The sequence below is a fragment of the Oncorhynchus kisutch genome, linkage group LG2 (genome assembly GCF_002021735.2).
Source record: "Oncorhynchus kisutch isolate 150728-3 linkage group LG2, Okis_V2, whole genome shotgun sequence".
Taxonomy (NCBI): Eukaryota; Metazoa; Chordata; class Actinopteri; order Salmoniformes; family Salmonidae; genus Oncorhynchus; species Oncorhynchus kisutch.
This window is the reverse complement of record NC_034175.2, coordinates 48,219,261-48,242,293: the sequence shown is the minus strand read 5'-3', so window position 1 is coordinate 48,242,293 and position 23,033 is coordinate 48,219,261. Positions and strand designations below refer to the sequence as shown.

Genomic DNA, 23,033 nt, shown 5'->3' with positions numbered 1-23,033 from the left:
CTGCGGTCCGACTCATCCCAAACCATCTCAATTTGGTTGTGAAGGCCAGGTAATCTGATGCAGCACTCCCTCACTCTCCTTCTTGGTAAAATAGCCATCACACAACCTGGAGGTGTGTTGGGTCAATGTCATTTTGAAAAACAAATGATAGTCCCACTAAGCAAAAAAAAGATGGGATGGCGTATTGCTGCAGAATGATGTAGTAGCAATACTATTTAAGCGTGCCTTGAATTCTAACTAAATCACAGACAGTGTCAGCAGCAAAGCACCCCCATACCATAACTCCTTCACCTCCATGCTTTACGGTGGGAAAAACACATGTGGAGATCATCCGTTCACCCACACTGCGTCTCAGAAAGACATGACGGTTGGAACCAAAAATCTCCAATTTGGACTGCAGACCAAAGGACAAATCATTTCCACTGGTCTAATGTCCATTGCTCGTGTTTCTTGGCCCAAGCAAGTCTCTTCTTCTGATTGGTGTCCTTTAATAGTGGTTTCTTTGCAGGAATTCGACCATGAAGGCCTGATTCACACAGTCTCCTCTGAACAGTTGATGTTGAGATGTATCTGTTACTTTAACTCTATGAAGCATTTATTTGGGATGACATTTCTGAGGATAGTAACTAATGAACGTATCCTCTGCAGCAGAGATAACTCTGGGTCTTCCATTCCTGTGGCAGTCCTCATGAGAGCCAGTTTCATCATAGCGCTTGATGGTTTTTGCGATTGTACTTGAAGAAACTTGGCATTTTCCGTATTGACTAACCTTCGTGTCTTAAAGTAATGATGGACTGTCATTTCTCTTTGCTTATTTGAGCTGTTCTTGCTATAATATGGACTTGGTCATTTACCAAATAGAGCTATCTTCTGTACAGTGAGGGAAAAAAGTATTTGATCCCCTGCTGATTTTGTACGTTTTCCCACTGACAAAGAAATGATCAGTCTATAATTTTAAAGGTAGGTTTATTTGAACAGTGAGAGACAGAATAACAACAAAATCCAGAAAAATGCATGTCAACATTTTTGAAATTGATTAGCATTTTAATGAGGGAAATAAGTATTTGACCCCCTCTCAATCAGAAATATTTCTGGCTCCCAGGTGTCTTTTATACAGGATACGAGGTGAGGTTAGGAGCACACTCTTAAAGGGACATCTGTCCACAGAAGTAATCAATCAGATTCCAAACTCTCCACCATGGCCAAGACCAAAGAGCTCTCCAAGGATGTCAGGGACAAGATTGTAGACCTACACAAGGCTGTAATTGGCTACAAGACCATCGCCAAGCAGCTTGGTGAGAAGGTGACAACAGTTGGTGCAATTATTCGCAAATGGAAGAAACACAAAAGAACTGTCAATCTCACTCGACCTGGGGCTCCATGCAAGATCTCACCTCGTGGAGTTGCAATGATCATGAGAACGGTGAGGAATCAGCCCAGAACTACACAGGAGGATCTTGTCAATGATCTCAAGGCAGCTGGGACCATAGTCACCAAGAAAACAATTGTTAAAATACTATGCCGTGAAGGACTGAAATCCTGCAGCGCCCGCAAGGTCCCCCTGCTCAAGAAAGCACATATACATGCCCGTCTGAAGTTTGCCAATGAACATCTGAATGATTCAGAGGACAACTGGGTGAAAGTGTTGTGGTCAGATGAGACCAAAATGGAGCTCTTTGGCATCAACTCAACTCGCCGTGTTTGGAGGAGGAGGAGGAATGCTGCCACTGACCCCAAGAACACCATCCCCACCGTCAAACATGGAGGTGGAAACATTATGCTTTGGGGGTGTTTTTCTGCTAAGGGGACAGGACAACTTCACCGCATCAAAGGGACGATGGACGGGGCCATGTACCGTCAAATCTTGGGTGAGAACCTCCTTCCCTCAGCCAGGGCGTTGAAAATGGGTTACGGATGGTTATTCCAGCATGACAATGACCCAAAACACACGGCCAAGGCAACAAAGGAGTGGCTCAAGAAGAAGCACATTAAGGTCCTGGAGTGGCCTAGCCAGTCTCCAGACCTTAATCCCGTAGAAAATCTGTGGAGGGAGCTGAAGGTTCAAATTGCCAAACATCAGCCTCGAAACCTTAATGACTTGGAGAAGATCTGGAAAGAGGAGTGGGACAAAATCCCTCCTGAGATGTGTGCAAACCTGTTGGCCAACTGCAAGAAACGTCTGACCTCTGTGATTGCCAACAAGGGTTTTGCTACCAAGTACTAAGTAATGGTTCGCAGAGGGGTCAAATACTTATTTCCCTCATTAAAATGCAAATCAATTTATAACATTTTGATATGCGTTTTTTTGTTGTTATTCTGTCTCTCACTGTTCAAATAACCTACCATTAAAATTATAGACTGATAATTTATTTGTCAGTGGGAAAACTTACAAAATCAGCAGGTGATCAAATACTTTTCCCCTCACTGTATACCCCACCACCTTGTCACAACAACTGATTGGCTCAAACGCATTAAGAAGGAAAGACATTCCACAAATTAACTTTTAACTAGTAACACCTGTTAACTTAAATGCATTCCAGGTGACTACCTCACAAAGATGGTTGAGAGAATGCCAAGAGTGTGGAAAGCTGTCATCAAGGCAAAGGGTGGCTATTTGAAGAGCCTCAAATATAAAATATATTTTGATTTGTTTAACACTTTTTTGGTTACTACATGATTCCATATGTGTTATTTCATAGTTTTGATGTCTTCACTATTACTCTACAATGTAGAAAATAGTACAAATAAAGAAAACCCTTTAATGAGTAGGGTTGCGGAACTGGTGGCAGTGAAGTCAGACGCAGGAGAGCAGAAATAGGTAATAGCCGGAGCAGTTTAATTTCAAAACCAATGGACCTACATAGGTACAAAACCTGACGAGCACCAGTAACATAGTGCACAAGCACTTACAAACAAACAATTGCACACAAGGGCATGGGGGGAACAGAGGGTTAAATACACAACACTTAATGAGGGTGAACCTGATCTATTCCACTGCAGTAAAAGGTCAACATTTTAGCAACCAGGAAATGGCAGAGCAATTTCTTCATAGTTCACCTTTAAAGAATATATTGTTAAGATTACTAACGTTACTGTCCCCACTACAAGAAAAAAACATTCAAATGAAATATTGTAGAATTCCATTCATCCCTATGGAGGACTGCTGCTACTGGGGAGTGCCAATATGGCCGACCGGTGGCTTCAAAGCCCCTCAATGGCCAATACATAGATGCAGTAAAGGGGTCAATGGAACGCACATTCAACATGGAATGCACATTCAACATGTCTAATCTAACAAAGTGGATATTCGTCAAATCCGTCATGATATATCTATTGTAACAGGTCCACAATGTGGTTACTCAAGTCCGATTTGGATATATTTGGCTGTTTTCACGGCATAACATTGAGAAGTTGTCCCTTTTCAGGTTTAGAAAAAGTGACTGTTAAATGCTTACTCCCGTTCATATAATCTGGTTAGAATAGATGGTCATCATAGTCGTTTCAAAGTAATTTTTTAAGGTTTAAGGTTTAAAGTGATATGAACATGAACATGTGTTGGGGTTAACATCCATACAAGCGTTATACTCAGATTTTTACCTCAACATAGTGTGAAATACACAGAAATAATAGCCAAAATGTAGGCTAATTCTGCTGGGGGGCAATGAGGATATTCGGGATCTTTCCCCAACAGTTACACATTTCCATTGCAAATCGATTGCTTTGGTCGAGTTTGACTGTCCTCTTTACTGTATCTATAGCATCAGTAATCCAGGGTTTATATACATCATTGCAAGATCTGCGCAACACACTCAAAATAACGACGACCTCGAACATGCCCCCATGTATTGACACTGAGATCATGCAAAGGTGAGAAGATCAGTGAAGGTTGGGTCGAGATGGTCAGTGGGCAAAATCCAGACATGAAAGATTTCCTTGAAAGAGACAGTGTTGTAGGTCAAAAACATCAACACAGGAGAGAGAAAGCAGATTTTGCTTTCTTGGATACATGAATTCTGCTGGACGATTTAGCATAGGTAGCTGGAGTCCAAATATAGAGGACAAGGATGGGAGGTTGCTAGGCGTCAGGCACAGAAATTGAAAACCATATTTCAGTAGCTCGGAAGAAAACAAGGAAGAAAGCGGAAGAATTGATGAAAGATGAAGATGTGTCCAGGGCGATTGATCCTAAGAGACTACCAATGAATAGGCCGAGGCCAATAGAGAGTGATAGGAATAACATTCTTCACTAAGGTTAGTTTCTTAGCATTCACAACCATGGTTATCAACTGTACCAATGAAATGGAACGTATCACAGAAAATATATGTTGTGGTGGCAGCTGCAGAGAGGTACTTAGGTGTAAAAGATTTTACTGCAGAAGAGTTGCAAGGTGTGTTGAATGACAGTGTCCCATCCTCCCAGGCTGCCAGCCTGGTGTATGATCAGATAGGGCCAAGTAGTGAAATAGTGGTGAGGTTTTAACCCATAAGAATATAAACTCTGCCTAAGCCAGAGGAGTAGTGGTGGTGGTGGGGGAGGAGGGTGTCTATGAATTATATGGATTTCTTAAAGTCATACCAAGGATCATTTAGCTATTTGAATTAGAATTTTAAGACCCTTTGAAGTATCCCCCCCAAAAATCTAAAATTATTTTTGGCTTTACCACTATTAGCCCATACAAATGGAATAACATAATCACTACTTGGAACAACAAAGTCCCCCCAAACAATCTAATGGAAGTTTGTTCTGAAGTGTCTGTCCTATATCTGAGAGATGTAAGAAAAGACCAGGAAACTTCCTGCTAAAACAGAGGTAAGATAGCTAGATATGAATAATAAAAAATGTAGCAGTTAGTAGCTATCCTTGCAGCTAAGTTAGCTAACTAGCTGCATGGCTAACCACCAACCAATGATAATAGCCATTACTGTGGGTAGCATGTCAGTAATTGAACTAGCTAGCTAATGTTAGCTTGCTTGGTCATGACATACAGTATTTAGAGAGACCTAGGATTTTTAGCTATGCAATTTGTCTGTGTAAATAAGGATAACTATCATTTAAAAGCCTCAGTAAGTCTCCGATAGAATCTGGGTCAAATTGTATTCTTCTTTTAGCTAATTATATTTGGTTAGCTCATGATGTATGAAATCATACATGATGATGTATGGTCATTATACATGATGATGATGAATGAATACATCAATCATGAAGGTTAATGTAATGAATTATAGGCCTACTTCAACTCTCATTAAGGTTTCATGAACGGCTTCATACTGGTGTTATGAACACTTATGTAAAGTTTAGGCTTCAGGCCTCAGTTAAAGTAACGTTTTACCCAGCAAACATTCATTCTATGTGATTGAATGTAATGAATGTGATATTGGGCTATTCAATGATTTCACACAAGTAACGTTTTGTCTATGCCTCATTCAAATGTTAGTGTGTGTGTGTGTGTGTGTGTGTGTGTGAAGTGAGAGAGAACAATAGATGGGTTGGTTTAAATGAATTAATCTTGCATATAACTGTGAGTTTACATAATAGGTACAGCGAGATATGAATTCATTTCAACATTAGACATCTTTTTAGGTCTGAGAACATCTGACAAACTCACTACATTCTCAGTTACTGAGAACAATAAGTATGTAAGGTCTATGTTTGGGCTATTGTAATCAAATCAATTGTGTTGGTTGCGTATACATATTTGCAGATGTCATCCCAGGTGCAGTGAAATGCTTATGTTACTAGCTCCAACAGTGCAGTAATATCATGGAGTCTACAAGGTGTTGAAAGCGTTCTACAGGGATGCTGGCCATTGTTGATTCCAATGCTTCCCACATCTGTGTCAAGTTTGCTGGATGTCCTATGGGTGGTGGACCATTTTTGATACACATGGGAAACTGTTGTAACGGCAGATCTCCTCTTCGTCTGAAGAGGAGTAAGGATCGGACCAAGATGCGGTGTGGTAAGTGTCCATAACTTTAACCAAAAAAAGCACTGAACACTGAATACAAAAAGAACAAAATAAACATGAAGAAACTAAACCGAAACAGTACCGTGTGGCGGGAAACAAACACCCACAAACCAACAGTGAAACCCAGGCTACCTAAGTAGGATTCTCAATCAGAGACAACTAACGACACCTGCCTCTGATTGAGAACCCTCCTAGGCCGAAACAGAAACCAAACATATAAAAACAAACAGACTGCCCACCCCAACTTACGCCCTGGCCATACTAAATAAAGACAAAACAAAGGAAATAAAAGGTCAGAACGTGAAAATTGTTGTGTGAAAAACCCAACAGCATTGCAGTTCTTGACACACTCAAACTGTTGCTCCTGGCAACTACTACAATACCCCCATTCAAAGGCAGTTAAATATTTTGTCCTTCCCATTCACCCTCTGAATGGCACACATAAAGTACAGCATCCATGTCTCAATTGTTTCAAGGATAACATCCTTCTTTTACCCGTCTCCTCCTCGTTATCTACACTGATTAAAGTGGATTTAACAGGTGGCACACCAGACAATGTGCACAAGCACTTACAATAAACAATTCCGGACAAGGATATGGGGGGAACAGAGGGTTAAATACACAACATGTAATGATGGAATTGAAACCAGGTGTGTGGGAAGACAAGACAAAACTAATGGAAAATTAAAAGTGGATCAATGATGGCTAGAAGACCGGCGACTCCGACCACCGAAAGCTGCCCGAACACGGAGAGGAACCAAATTCGGCGGAAGTCGTGACACTATGTCATGGAAAGAGCAGGTTTTCCTAATGTTTTGTACACTCAGTATATTTCCTCTCTTCTTTTTTCTATGTATTGCATGGAAAAGATCACGTGGAACAACAACAGCGAAGGTAAAAAAATTTATACAAAAGTAACAACATTATTTTTACTCTGCGTACTTTTTTAACAAACTACATTTTACACCATTAGTTTGCCTTCTACTTTAGTAAAATGTTATTATAGTAACAGTACATCTACTTAAGTAGGATACTTCAGTACTCTTTCCACTTCTGGTTATCCCGAGTTGAACTCAGAGTTGATCAAAGTTAACACGCTAACTCCTCAAACCAGGCACGTAGTATAGGTCTCTGGTGTCAGAGTGCATTATCAATGTGTACTGGCATTTAGAAAACAAATATTACAGCATGATTACCAAAGCTCTTGATGAAATGAAGTAAACAACAATTTGGGTACTACATTTGTTTTCAGAATGCACACCAACCCAATCAAATTCCATAAACGCTGCAGTCCTACAATGACATCCTCAAACACAGGTCTCTCTTGCAAAATAGTTTTAATCTCAATGAGAATAACCTGTAGCGACATAGGTAAATTAAAATCAATTCATGACACACACTCACCCCATCCGATGAGGGTGAAACCCCACAGGTACTTTGTGTCAGAGAGGAAGGCCATGAAGATGAGACTATGGAGGTACAGGCCCTCCACTAGGATCCAGTAGTAGTTAGTCGCCAAGAAATAGATGAACAGCAGCACTGTCACTTTACAACCAATCTGTAAAAAGAGAGAGACAGACAGGGAGACAGAGACAGTGAGAGAGATAGGGGGAAGAGATGGAGAGAGAGAGACTCAAAACAATTAAGAAGAATGATAAATAAATGACAATATAGGAACGCAATAAAGCTTTGGAATTGCCCAAGGTTTCACTGTCTGAAACTCATCCTTCCCCAAAAAATTACTTGTTCTCACTGCAGGTACTTTATAAAAGTTCCCTTCTTCTGTAGAGAGAACTGGTTCTGGTTCTGTGATTTCCTTGTATCAGGGAGGCCTATACTGTCTCAGATGTTGAGACGCAACACTCACATTTTCAGCGTCTGCAAAAGGTCTGTTAGGTGCCAGAGGAAGCTAGAGTCTAAATGGAAATAACAGCTCCCAAGAAACACTATAGACATGTCTATCACAGTGGGAGACAGCAGAAACATTACAATGTGACATTTCTCTAAATGGCTTCCCTGCCAGCCCACGTTCCAGTAATGCCAAGCCATTTGAAAAGAAAGGGACACATTACTGTTGCTCATTGGCTGCTACCAGTGATGACTTCTCTAGTAAACTATACTAGTCATTGATCAGGGTTGGGTAAGTGACTTACTAAATGTCATCCGTTACAGTCAGGGGATGGTTGGAACTGAAATTATTTTCAAATTGTTTCCTTATGAACAGAACCATTATTTTTTAAATTCCATTCCACTGTTTCGACCAGCAAAATACATTTCTGAACAATTAGAAACCCCCAAAAAGTACTGGTTTATTCCGGTCCTTCCTGTTTCTTTTTAAACCTCTGAAATCGTATTTGTTTTTACATTTAGCGCAACAGTAAATTACTTTGCCAATCACGCAATGAACGGCTTGCTATGGGGCGGGCAAGCTATGTCTCAGCAAGTTGTTTAAGACAAGTGTAGGTTGGGTAGAAAGGGATTGAGGGGGGGAGAGGAAGTGAGGGGGGAGAGAGTGAGTGAGGGTGGAGGAGGAGGCTTGGCTTGAAGCGCTGGGCATCTTGTGATGAATTATACCTATGGAGGAACTTTGAACGTCTTTTAACTTCAGAGTTGCCTTAACTTCTTTGGGACAGGGGGGCAGTATTGAGTAGCTTGGATAAAAAGGTGCCCAGAGTAAACTGCCTGCTACTCAGTCCTAAAAGCTAGAATATGGATATAATTAGTAGATTTGGATAGAAAAAAACTCTGAAGTTTCTAAAACTGTTTGAATTGACAGCTTTTCAACGATTGACAGCTGCCTCGGATTGAGAACCATACCAGGCCAAACACAGAAATCCCAAATCAAAGAAAAAAATAATATAGACTGCCCACCCCAACTCACACCCTGACCATACTAAAACAAAGACAAAACAAAGGAACTAAGGTCAGAATGTGACACACATCTTACAATGAGAATATATATTGTATTAATATAGTATTTAAAAAAAATAGAATAGCTATTAGAAAAAAACGAACTAATTAGTCTTCCAGAGGAAAACATGATCAGTTCATTAACAGGTTTGTTAGAACCTGTTTGTGTCTCTAATCCAACTATGCCACAGTGCTTTTAAGTTTGTTTTAGGATAATTGCTGAGGAGAGGTCAGATGATGATCCCGTAAGAATTGGTGCCTGTGGCCTCCTTATGAAATAGCAAATAGCTGCTGCCTGACAAATAAGAGTAGAAGCATTCCTCTGTGTTGTCTTAACGTCCCTAGGGGAGCCTATACTTTGTAATGTGTTCAGTTCGCAATATTCTCTCCCTCTGTTTCTCCACAAACTGTTGATGGAGCTCTCTCTCCCCCTCTACCTCCCTTTCTCTTTCTCTCTCGCTCTCCTTTTATCTCACTTAATTTCTTTGTTCCCTCTGTCTCTGCTGACACAGTCTTACTAGAGACCTTGAACCTTTTTCTCACATTTTATATTACCCAGAAAGTTTGAGTTTTGAAGCTCTCTGACACCTCTTTCATTATCACAACAAACTATGGTGAATGAGGAGTTTGCCCCACCGTACAGAAGATCAGACTGAAGCGTATCCTCGGATTACTCAATACAGTGGCCTTCAAACACCACACTAAGACATTCAATCTCTCTCTGTCCTCCCACTTACTCTGTTCCACTGTTATAAATATACTGTATAATATGTTCCAACGGCTGCCTCTGACAGTTGATCTGCAAGCATTCAGAATAGCATACAGTATCTTTGCAACTTTCAGTAACTATTTTTCCTCACCAATCTGAGGTAGACAAGTCATCAAAGTGTCACTCATACAGTATGTTACACCTCTCTGAGGCATGGTCAGTACTGTCTCTCTGATCAACCTGGGCTGATAGCTGCTTCTCCACACACTTAGGTCAGTTTCTCTGTCAGGGAGGAAGACGACCCAGGCAGTTGAATTTATCCTCAAAATAATGGGGTGTCACCATCTGAGGCTCGCTTCTTGGGTGTTTCATGTTAGTGATATGTGAACGCTCAGCTTTTTGAAGCTGGCAGGTATGATATGATATAAAGGTGTGTCATTGCACATGACAGCTGATATGAAAAAACTGCATCCTTACAAGGAGCCTTTAAGTATAAAACAGGGTAGAGGAGGGAGGAATAGAAGGAGCTGAACGAGGGGTAGGAATGGGAGGAGGGGGGGGGGGGAAGAGGGAGGAGATTAAATTTAGCTGATTCTGCTGTTAATCACCAAAGTCAGATCAGTCAAAATCATTTGACAAACTTCCTTCTTTGAAGTCTCAAACAAAAGCCAACTCACAATTCAGCCAGAGATGAAATCGCATCAAATTAACTAAAAACAATTGTCTCTCAATAGACTGCTGTCACATTGTATAAATTATTGGAGACAAGTGCCGGGTTTTAATAGTCCACCCAAAAATACAACATGCCATGAAAGACAGGGACGAAGCCCAAAACAAATAGGTTTACAAAAACACAGGGATGTAACTGTTACGGCTTTCTTCCGTCGAAGGAGAGTCGGACCAAAATGCAGCGTGGCTATTGCAATCCATGTTTATTAAATAATAAACGTAATGTGAAAACCGAAACAGCCCTATCTAGTGCAAACACAAAGACAGGAACAATCACCCACAAACACACAGTGAAACCCAGGCTACCTAAATATGGTTCCCAATCAGAGACAACGAGAATCACCTGACTCTGAGAACCTCAGGCAGCCATAGACTATGCTAGACAACCCTACTCAGCCACAATCCCAATACCTACTAAAACCCCCAATACCACAACACAACACAAAATAACCCCATGTCACACCCTGGCCTGACCAAATAAATATATAAACACAAAATACTAAGACCAGGGCGTGACAGTAACCCAAACACATGAAATACACGGGACAAGAACAGTAATAACAATACACGGGATGAGACCCGTAATAACGAGTACAAAATACACGCAGCACGAAGGCCAAAACAACAAAGCGCAGGTACTCACAAGACCAACGGACATGGTAACAATAACCGACAAGACAATGGTGAACAGAGTGCACACATATACAATTACTAATCGGGGGAATTGGAATCAGGTGTGCGTAATGAGACAGTTCAGTGACGCCTAGAGGCCGGTGACGTAGACCTCCGGAACTGGTGCATGGAATGAGCATTAGTACCGGGGAATCCGTGACAGCTGCAGCAATGCACATTTAATCACAGGGTAAACAAAAAGCATAGAAGTATTTAATCAAGATGCACATACCACGGGAAGAACCATTGAGACTGCGTTGTTGGCCAAGCTCTGAGCAAAAGCACTGCGACATGAGCATGTCACGCTGTGCCATAGTGCTAATAAAAGTTCAGCTGGTTTCTCACACTTGAAAGGAAAACGACTCTGTAAATATATCTTGTTATGTTCCAGCCCTCATTAGACATGCAACAGACAGCCTTAAGGCTTAATGACTTAAGACAAAACAGAAAACAAAATACAGTACAGTAAGAAGCACAAACCATTTTAAATGGTCCTGAGGAGCTACTATACAAAGGAAAGAGATTAAAGTAAAACATGGCAGTCTCTATAGCTTTGAACTCTTTGAACCAGCTATCCCTTATAGAAAATACACATTTTCTGTGTAACACCTGTAAAGCCTATGGCAGCGGGCTAGCAATCTATAGCGCTAAGCTAGTGCTCCCTGTGGTATATCCTCCCTCGCATGTTTGCTGTATTTATTCCTGTCTATACAGCAATTACAGAGCAGAGGAGGCTACAGTAGGGGAACAGACAGACTGACAGAGCATTTTCAGAGCTGGACAATTAAAATCACAGACAAGTGGAGACTATAGCCTTGGGGTACTGAGCATAGCCAGTCTGATTAGCTTTTTGAGTGCAACAGCATGCATGATCTTGAGGTGTTGAGGAAAGACCAGGAAAAATGAAATAGCCCCCTGGCTCGAGCTCTTCATTTAATGTGCAGTGGGTTGAATGGGCATGAGTCATGGAAGTCTAGTCTGTATATTCAAATGCACATCACAGGCATGGTGGACTGAAGAAAACATCTAGGAATGAAGTAGGTCCCTTACACAGGGTTGCATTTACTAGCCTAGTTAATGGTATGTGTTGGAGCAATCGTGTGTTCAGGTTAGGGAAGTGACAAAAACACATTTTCGTTTAAACTGACAGTTTTTAACCAGTTTTCAGTTAAAACCTGAAAAAAAATCATCATAATTCCATGTGAATTCACAATGCACCTGTGCTGTTGCCAGCAATGGTTTGGGTCTCATGGTGCGTCCCTTTCAGATGGTTAAGCATTGCACCTGTAATACCATTACTGTACCTCAATTCCACCTCGCAAAGTTTGCATTTCCTTCTCTTTTAACTTCTCAAAGTATTACCATACAGGACTTTGCTGCTGTTGCTTGCCTTCTCTGCAATTTTTCAAACTGTTAACAACGTATTTTTGGAACAGAGGAGACTGATTAGTTGCGATACTTCCGAGAACACAAACAATCGCATCTTTCATGGCGAGCTAGTGAGGGATAGATAGAGAGGGTAAGGGCACACTATAGGCAGGTCAGCCACGAGGCAGACAGAGTCAAAATCATGCACTAGGCCTATGTATCGGCAATCAATCTGTATTTCTCAAAGGAATGCTGTATCTCGCAATTTCTTGGCTTGCTATGTCTCACAACTTCAGTAAAACAGGCCTCATCATCAATGAATAGGCTAGGATATTTTACATACAAAAGACTGAAGACTGAACACAAACTTGCTTCATTAGCTAAGAGAAAGAGCAGGCTAACCAGCACGAAGGAAAGAGAGGAGGGGGCAGGCAGAAAGAACTGTGGTGTGCATATACAGTATCTTGGTAATCTGTATCTCTTGTCTTGCATGCCTCACAAATTCACCAAAATAGCCTATAGTTCACCTCTCTGTCTTTATTTAAATTACACAACTTTCCCCAGGCGTTCATAGCATATTATCTAGTTAGGCTATAACACGAAAAATTATCTGTTTTGTGATAACTGCACTATGAATTAAATTTAGTGTGTGTGGGGGGGGGACAAAAATGTAGGTTTTGTTTAGGGATTTTTCTTAACGTTAAGGATCCCAATTTCATTAAAATATTTTACTCTATTTCACTATTTAATTTCTTCATGAGTCCTGTAAGAGCAGGGTTTATTGGGATCTTTAGGGAGAATTAGTGGAGGAGGGCAGGAGTGGATGCAGAGGAGTGGGATGCGCTGGCAGGAGGTGCAGCACCACTACTCACATATTGAGAGTTGTCCAGTGGCGCCATGGCCACAGTCTTGAAGTTGTCCATGAGCACCGCATCAAACTCCTGCAGTCCGGCGCTGGCGTACACCACTCGGTCCTTGACGAAGATGCTGATGGCTCGGAGCATGAAGGAGACAAACAGGTGGATGTGGATATAATTCCTGGTACAGTGGAGACGCCTGAAAGAGAACACAGACCCAGGAAAAGTTAGCAATAGTCCTTAAAGACTCTTATAGCTGAGACAAAATGCAAGTAAGAACGTGGAAAAGCAGCGGGTGGCTGCGGTGTGTTAGCTATCACTTGCTGGGTGTCGACGAACGGTCATGATCCAACATATAAAATCGCCTGGAAATGAACAGAAAATGACAGCAATATTCTTGTCAGAGGCCTGCTGGTTTTATCTGTTTGCCGTCACGGTGTGTCTTGTCTTGTAGCCCTTTCCTGCAGTCAATGACCAAAAGTGCCTTCTTTGGCCTTTATTTAATATTAATATGTTATTAATATTTTTCAAAATGTAATCATTCATAAAGATTATTTAGAAGAAACAGATGAAAATCTGGTGTTTCTATGTCAAACAGTGTTGTTATATTTCAGTCTTCTGTGATGTATATAATGTCAAATTTGGATGCAAAATCAAAATTGAATACATTTCTGATATGGTACAGATGTGGTACAGATGTCTTCATTTTTTAAACCCATAACCATGTGTGTGGTGTATACTTTTGTTTCAAAGTAGATTTGTTTAAGACTGATTTAGCACACAGTAAAAGGTTAAGGCCAAGACTTAAAGCCATTTCATCTCGGCTATTAAATCTGAACAAGGCATAATAGTCTCCCACACAATTTAGCTGGATTATAGACAAAATCGGTTACTCTTTGCTCAGAGGAAAGATACACTTTCCAAGCCACCCACTCACATTGATTCTGGCGACCGTTGAGTCAGTCCCTGAGTGTTCTCTCTGCAGTCTCTATTTCACTATGTTCAAAAGCTCCATTAACTGGAGAAAGAGTATTCTTTCATCCAGAACTTAATAAAGAGATGTCTCCCAAATCCATATAGTCCATTTAAGCACTGGTCTTATACACTGATCATTCAAAACATTAAGAACATCTCTTTACATGACATAGACTGACCAGGTGAATGCTATGATCCTTTATTTGTGTCACTTGTTATATCCACTTCAATTAGTGTAGATCAATGGGAGGATACAGGTTAAATAATGATTTTTAAGCTGAGACAATTGAGGCATTATATTTTTTACCTTTATTTAACTAGGCAAGTCAATTAAGAACAAATTCTTATTTACATCAACAGCCTACCCCAGCCAAACCGTAACCTGGACAATGCTGGGCCACCCTATGGGACTCCCAATCACGGCCTGCTGTGATAAAGCCTGGAATCGAACCAGGGGTTGTAGTGATGCCTGTAGCACTGAGCTGCAGTGCCTTAGACCACTGCCCCACTCAGGAGACATGGTACCACGATAATTTTTATCCCAATCTCCTAACTGAACTATTTTATATGTTTGAAAGACCCTGGTTAATGAAGAATTAGACAAAGCACCAAGTCTGCAATAGATCAATCCTTTACTCAGAGAGTACTCTGACTTCAAAATGAGAACCCAGTCTTTTTATAACACACACACACACACAACATGGACCGGGAGGTACAAGTCAATATTAGATAAGTCTTCCTGGAGACTCCCAGGTGGCACTGAGGTCTAAGTGCTTGAGGCGTCACTACAGACTAGGGATCGATCCCAGGCTGTGTCACAGCCGGCCGTGATCGGGAGACCCATGAGGCGACGCACAATTGGACCAGTGTCGTCCGGGTTAGGGGAGGGTTTGGCCGGCCGGCCAGGATTTCCTTGTCCCATTGCGCTCTAGCAACTCCTTGTGGTGGGCCGGGTGCCTGCATCCTGACTCGATCGCCAGCTGCACTGTGTTTTCTCCGACACAGAAGCAGTGCTGCTTGGCAGGGTTGTGTTTCAGAGAACGCATGGCTCTAGAACTTCACCTCTTCCAAATGTAGGGGAGTTAACTACCAATTGTGGAGAAAAAGGTGTAAAAGTAAGAAGAAGAAAAGATAAAGGCTGGGCATTCACATGCAATCCAATAATTTGTAACTTTTTTTTAATAATAACTTTTCTTCTTATTGGCGAGTCTGAGATATGGCTTTTTCTTTGCAACTCTGCCTAGAAGGCCACCATCCCGGAGTCGCCTCTTCACTGTTGACGTTGAGACTGGTGTTTTGCGGGTACTATTTAATACATCTGCAAGTTGAGGACATGCGAGGTGTCTGTTTCTCAAACTAGACACTCTAATGTACTTGTCCTCTTGCTCAGTTGTGCACCGGGACCTCCGTGCACCGTGTACCGAGACAGTTTGTGCTGTTTGGCCCTGTCCGGGGGTGTCCTCGGATGGGGCCACAGTGTCTCCTGACCCCTCCTGTCTCAGCCTCCAGTATTTATGCTGCAGTAGTTTATGTGTCGGGGGGCTGGGGTCAGTTTGTTATATCTGGAGTACTTCTCCTGTCCTATTCGGTGTCCTGTGTGAATCTAAGTGTGCGTTCTCTAATTCTCTCCTTCTCTCTTTCTTTCTCTCTCTCGGAGGACCTGAGCCCTAGGACCATGCCCCAGGACTACCTGACATGATGACTCCTTGCTGTCCCCAGTCCACCTGGCCATGCTGCTGTTCCAGTTTCAACTGACCTGAGCCCTAGGACCATGCCCCAGGACTACCTGACATGATGACTCCTTGCTGTCCCCAGTCTACCTGGCCATGCTGCTGCTCCAGTTTCAACTTCCACCTGACTGTGCTGCTGCTCTAGTTTCAACTGTTCTGCCTTATTATTATTCGACCATGCTGGTCATTTATGAACATTGAACATCTTGACCATGTTCTGTTATAATCTCCACCCGGCACAGCCAGAAGAGGACTGGCCACCCCACATAGCCTGGTTCCTCTCTAGGTTTCTTCCTAGGTATTGGCCTTTCTAGGGAGTTTTTCCTAGCCACCGTGCTTCTCCACCTGCATTGCTTGCTGTTTGGGGTTTTAGGCTGGGTTTCTGTACAGCACTTTGAGATATCAGCTGATGTACGAAGGGCTATATAAATAAATTTGATTTGATTTGATTTGATGTTCTGTGAAGGGAGTAGTACACAGCGTTGTACGAGATCTTCAGTTTCTTAGCATTTCCTCGCATGGAATAGCCTTGACTTCTCAGAACAAGAGTAGAATGATGAGTTTCAGAAGAAAGTGCTATGTTTCTGGACCTTTTGAGCCTGTAATCGAACCCACAAATGAAGATGCTCCAGATACTCAACTAGCCTAAAGAATGACAGTTTACTTGCTTCTTTAATCAGGACAACAGTTTTCAGCTGTGCTAACATAATTGCAAAAGGGTTTTCTAATGATCAATTAGCCTTTCAAAATTATCAACTTGGATTAGTTATCACAACGTGCCATTGGAACACAGGAGTGATGGTAAATTATTAATGGGCCTCTGTACGCCTATGTAGATATTCCATTAAACATAAGCCACTTACAGTTATAATAGTCATTTACAAGATTCACAATGTCTACACAGTATTTCTGATACATTTTCAACAATTTTAATGGACAAAAAATGTGCTTTTCTTTAAAAAACAAGGAGATTTCTATGTGACCCCAAACTTTAGAACGGTAGTGCTGCACTGCTCAAAAAAATAAAGGGAACACTAAAATAACACATCCTAGATCTGAATGAATGAAATATTCTTATTAAATACTTTTTTCTTTACGAAGTTGAATGTGCTGACAACAAAATCACACAAATTATCAATGGAAATCAAATGTATCAACCCATGGAGGTCTGGATTTGGAGTGACACTCAAAATTAAAGTGGAAAACCACACTACAGGCTGATCCAACTTTGATGTAATGTCCTTAAAACAAGTCAAAATGAGGCTCAGTAGTGTGTGTGGCCTCCACGTGCCTGTATGACCTCCGTACAACGCCTGGGCATGCTCCTGATGAGGTGGCGGATCGTCTCCTGAGGGATCTCCTCCCAGACCTGGACTAAAGCATCCGCCAAATCCTGGACAGCCTGTGGTGCAACGTGGCGGTGGTGGATGGAGCGAGACATAATGTCCCAGATGTGCTCAATTGGATTCAGGTCTGGGGAACGGGCGGGCCAGTCCATAGCATCAACCGCACCAGCATATGGTCTCACAAGGGGTCTGAGGATCTCATCTCGGTACCTAATGGCAGTCAGGCTACCTCTGGCGAGCACATGGAGGGCTGTGCGGCCCCCCAAAGAAATGCCACCCCACACCATGACTGACCCACCGGCAAACTGGAGGATGTTGCAGGCAGCAGAACGTTGTCCACGGCGTCTCCAGACTCTGTCACGTCTGTCATGTGCTCAGTGTGAACCTGCTTTCATCTGTGAAAGCACAGGGCGCCAGTGGCGAATTTGCCAATCTTGGTGTTCTCTGGCAAATGCCAAACGTACTGCATGGTGTTGGGCTGTAAGCACAACCCCCGCCTGTGGACGTCGGGCCCTCATACCACCCTCATGGAGTCTGTTTCTGACCGTTTGAGCAGACACATGCACATTTGTGGCCTGCTGGAGGTCATTTTGCAGGGCTCTGGCAGTGCTCCTCTTGCTCCTCCTTGCACAAAGGCGGAGGTAGCGGTCCTGCTGCGGGGTTGTTGCCCTCCTACGGCATCCTCCACGTCTCCTGATGTACTGGCCTGTCTCCTGGTAGCGCCTCCATGCTCTGGACACTACGCTGACAGACACAGCAAACCTTCTTGCCACAGCCGCATTGATGTGCCATCCTGGATGAGCTGCACTACCTGAGACACTTGTGTGGGTTGTAGACTCCGTCTCATGCTCACCACTAGAGTGAAAGCACCTACAGCATTCAAAAGTGACCAAAACATCAGCCAGGAAGCATAGGAACTGAGAAGTGGTCTGTGGTTACCACCTGCAGTACCACTCCTTTATTGGGGGTGTCTTGCTAATTGCCTATAATTTCCACCTGTTGTCTATTCCATTTGCACAACAGCATGTGAAATGTATTGTCAATCAGTGTTACTTCCTAAGTGGACAGTTTGATTTCACAGAAGTGTGATTGACTTGGAGTTACATTGTGTTGTTTAAGTGTCCCCTTTATTTTTTTGAGCAGTGTATATATACACCATTGAGATTCTCACTAGGATAAAGACCTCCTCCATTCCTGCCATTATTGAAAGAGATCGTGATACCTCACATCTCAAAATAGGGCGACTTAATGTTAGATCCCTTACTTCAAAGGCAGTTATAGTCAATGAACTAATCACTGATCATAATCTTGATGTGATTGGCCTGACTGAAACATGGCTTAAGCCTGATGAATTTCCTGTGCTAAATGAGGCCTCACATCCTGGTTACACTAGTGACCATATCCCCCGTCCATCCCGCAAAGGCGGAGGTGTTGAAAACATTTACAATAGCAAATTTCAATTTACAAAAAAAAAGACGTTTTCGTCTTTTGAGCTTCTAGTCATGAAATCTATGCAGCCTACTCAATCCCTGTTTAGAGCTACTGTTTACAGGCCTTCTCGGCCATATACAGCATTCCTCATTGAGTTTCCTGAATTCCTATCGGACCTTGTAGTCATAGCAGATAATATTCAAATTTTTGGTGACTTTAATATTCACATGGAAAAGTCCACAGGCCCACTCCAAAAGGCTTTCGGAGCCATCATCGACTCAGTGGGTTTTGTACAACATGTCTCTGGACCTACTCACTGTCACAGTCATACTCTGGACCTAGTTTTGTCCCATGGAATAAATGTTGTGGATCTTAATGTTTTTCCTCATAATCCTGGACTATCGGACCACCATTTTATTACGTTTGCAATTGCAACAAATAATCTGCTCAGAACCCAACCAAGGAGCAACAAAAGTCGTGCTATAAATTCCCAGACAACACAAAGATTCCTTGATTGCCCTTCCAGACTCCCTCTGCCTACCCAAGGACGTCAGAGGACAAAAATCAGTTAACCACCTAACTGAGGAACTCAATTTAACCTTGCGCAATACCCTAGATGCAGTTGCACTCCTAAAAACTAAAAACATTTCTCATGAGAAACTAGCTCCCTGGTATACAGAAAATACCCAAGCTCTGAAGCAAGCTTCCAGAAAATTGGAATGGAAATGGCGCCACACCAAACTGGAAGTCTTCTGACTAGCTTGGAAAGACTGTTCTGTGCAGTATCGAAGAGCCCTTACTGCTGCTCGATCATCCTATTTTTCCAACTTAATTGAGGAAAATAAGAACAATCCAAAATTTATTTTTGATACTGTCGCAAAGCTAACTAAAAAGCAGCATTCCCCAAGTGAGGATGGCTTTCACTTCAGCAGTAATAATTTCATGAACTTCTTTGAGGAAAAGATCATGATTATTAGAAAGCAAATTATGGACTCCTCTTTAAATCTGCGTATTCCTTCAAAGCTCAGTTGTCCTGAGTCTGCACAACTCTGCCAGGACCTAGGATCAAGAGAGACACTCAAGTGTTTTAGTACTATATCTATTGACACAATGATGAAAATAATCATGGCCTCTAAACCTTCAAGCTGCATACTGGACCCTATTCCAACTAAACTACTGAAAGAGCTGCTTCCTGTGCTTGGCCCTCCTATGTTGAACATAATAAACGGCACTCTATCCTCCAGATGTGTACCAAACTCACTAAAAGTGGCAGTAATAAAGCCTCTCTTGAAAAAGCCCAGCCTTGACCCGGAAAATGTACAAAAATATCTGCCTATATCGAATCTCCCATTCCTCTAAAGATTTTAGAAAAAGCTGCCTTCCTGAAGACAAACAATGTATAAAAAACGTTTCAGTCTGGTTTTAGACCCCATCATAGCACTGAGACTGCACTTGTGAAGTTAGTAAATTACATTTTAATGGCGTCAGACCAAGGCTCTGCATCTGTCCTCATGCTCCTAGACCTTAGTTCTGCTTTTGACACCATCGATCACCACATTCTTTTGGAGAGATTGTAAACCCTTGTTCTACACGGACAAGTACTTTCGGAAAGATATCAGTTTGTCTCTGTGGATGGTTTGTCCTTTGACAATCAATTACAAGTTTCAGTGTTACTCAAGGTTTCGTTTTAGGATCACTATTGTTTTCACTTTATAAAGTGCATTCGGAAAGTATTCAGACCCCTTGACTTTTTCCAAATTTTGTAATGTTCAGCCTTATTCTATAATGGTTACGTTACAGCCTTATTCTACCTCTTGGTGATGTAATTCAGAAACGCAATGTAAACTTTCACTGCTATGCGACAACACACAGCTGTACATTTTGATGAAACATGGTGAAGCCCCAAAATTGCCTACCCAGGAAGCCTGTGTTTCAGATAGAAGGAAGTGGAAAGCGGCAAATGTTTTACTTTTAAACTAGGTCCCAAGAAACAAAGAGATCTGCTGTTGGATATGACAATTAACTTAACAATTTTTTTACCCACATTTTCTCCCCAATTTCGATCTTGTTTCATCGCTGCAACTCCCCAACGGGCTTAGGAGAGGCAAAGGTTGAGTCATGCATCCTCCAAAACATTTTCAAGTGTACTGTGATCCTGCCGCTACTGTTTCTCAGTAAAGTATTATGTTTATCCTTAACCACTGATTCCTCGTCTGGTCTCTTCTCTACACCTGAGTCCAACCTCACCAGGTCACAGCAAGCTTCTTCCTCAACATGGACCCAGCAGAGATCACCTAGATCCAGAATGCTATAACCCAACAAGGAGCACTGCTGGGGCGGCAGCAAGAACAACTCTCCCAAATATCAGAGACCCTCCGGGCACTTATAGGTTCCCTCCAACCACGGCCCAACCCCAACCCAGGAGGAGCCAATGCCCAAGTCTCATCGCCCAGTGCTACAGTCGTCGCCGTATTTCCTCCAGGGAACCTGCACCGGAAACCCAAGATCCCAGCCTCTATGGCCTATTTATTGCCTTCCCTCCCTACTCTTCTACATTTGCACATACATAGATTTTTCTATCGTGTTATTGACTGTACGTTTGTTTATGTGTAACTCTGTATTGTTTTTGTCGCACTGCTTTGTTTTATCTTGGCACGGTCACAGTTGTAAATGAGAACTTGTTCTCAACTGGCCTACCTGGTTAAATAAAGGTGATTTTTTTTTTTTTTTTTAAGAAATGGTTCCTAAGTTTCCTAGACTGAGGTGTCGTTATCCAGTAGGGCCTGGACACTGTTCCACTCGATTCACCCCTCAATGCCAACGCTCTCAATGGACAGCTCCATGCCCGTGTCTGTGAGAGAACGGTCCCTGTCATCCTGCGTCTCTCTGGGAATCACCAGGAAAGAATCCGTCTCCACATAATCAACTGCCCTCGCTCTCCCCTGGTCCTGGGTCATCCTTGGTTAAATCTGCACAATCCACAGATTGACTGGACCACTGGAAAGGTAACCACTTGGAGTACATTCTGTCACTCAAAGTGTCTAAGTTCTGCCCTTGTCCCTGCCTTGTCTGTGCACCAGTCCATTCCAGAACCTCTGGACCTGTCATCAGTTCCTCTCGAGTATCACGATCTAGCTACTGTGTTCAGCAAACACCATGCCCCATCGCTGCCGCCTCATCGGCCATACGACTGTGCCATTGACCTCCAGCCTGGAGCTCCTTTCCTCTGTAGCCGGTTGTATAACCTCTCTCGCCCCGAGCAGGAGGCCATGGAGGGTTACCTCCAGGATTTCCTGTCTGCAGGACATGTCAGGCCTTCTTCCTCTTCGGTGGGTGCTGGTTTTTTCTTTGTGAAGAAAAAGGATGGGTCGCTGAGGCCATGCATAGACTTCCGTGGGCTGAATAACATCACTGCGAAGAACAAGTACCGCTTGCCACTCATCAGTTCTGCTTTTTCCCCCCTCAATGGTGCTGTGGTGTTCACCAAACTCAAACTCCAGAATGCTTATCATCTGGTCTGCATCAGAGAGGGGGACGAGTGGAAAACGACATTCAACACACCATTTGGACACTTTGAGTATTTGGTCATGTGTTACGAATCCCTTTTGGCCCGACAGTCTAGGGGGGGATGGTAATGAGACCCGTAACATATCTCATGCAAATTATTATTGTGACAAAGTAAAAGTGTGAACGAAATAACCACGACAACAGAAATCTACCGTCAAACTCCAGGTTTATTTATAAACACACGGTAATGGGGGGGAGCAGGAAAAGGGGCTGAGCTGGACCCAAGGAAAGAAACAATAAATATACAAAAACACCCCTAAGCTAGACTAGCCTACTTTAACAATAGCTAACTAACTAACCAAAAATACAGTGGGTGGTCCGCCCAGTTCTAACTAGTGTATTTAACAAAGTTCACCTACGGGTAGTGTATGCCCATGGGCGACTTGTCTTGGTTTCCCCCTTTTCCCACCAGCAACAAACAAACACCATAACCAAAAACAATACTCACAGGTGATGACAAAGTGCTATGGAGGTGCTCAAACAAAAGAGAGGTTAAGACACAAAGCAAGAGTGAAACACAGAGACCTACAGACATGGCATTTACAGAGAGATTGAGCTCTAGAGCAAACAAATGATGGGGTTTTTAAACCATGGGGAAGGAACTGTGATAGGGTAGGAAATAGGAGGAGGTGTGTCTTCTGATTGATGATTGATTGTTGACTGATTGGGGAGTGATGATTTTCACCTGTGAGGGGAGAAGGAGAGAAAAGAAACACACACACAGGATAACTGTATCCGTAACATCATGTCTTTTGGGTCTCACTAACGCCCCT

At 42.5% G+C, this 23,033-nt stretch overlaps 1 protein-coding gene across 1 annotated transcript in view; it reads right to left on the bottom strand.

The window, feature by feature from the left end:
- Window positions 1–23,033, bottom strand: part of LOC109902693 (parathyroid hormone 2 receptor) — a 93,353-nt gene that overhangs the window by 43,575 nt on the left and 26,745 nt on the right. Inside the window, exons 6-7 of the mRNA XM_020499279.2 lie at window positions 13,227–13,410; window positions 7,371–7,524 (exon numbers count right to left, since the gene is read on the bottom strand). Coding sequence (XP_020354868.1) covers window positions 7,371–7,524; window positions 13,227–13,410 — 338 coding nt within the window. The remainder of the gene's footprint in view (window positions 1–7,370; window positions 7,525–13,226; window positions 13,411–23,033) is intronic.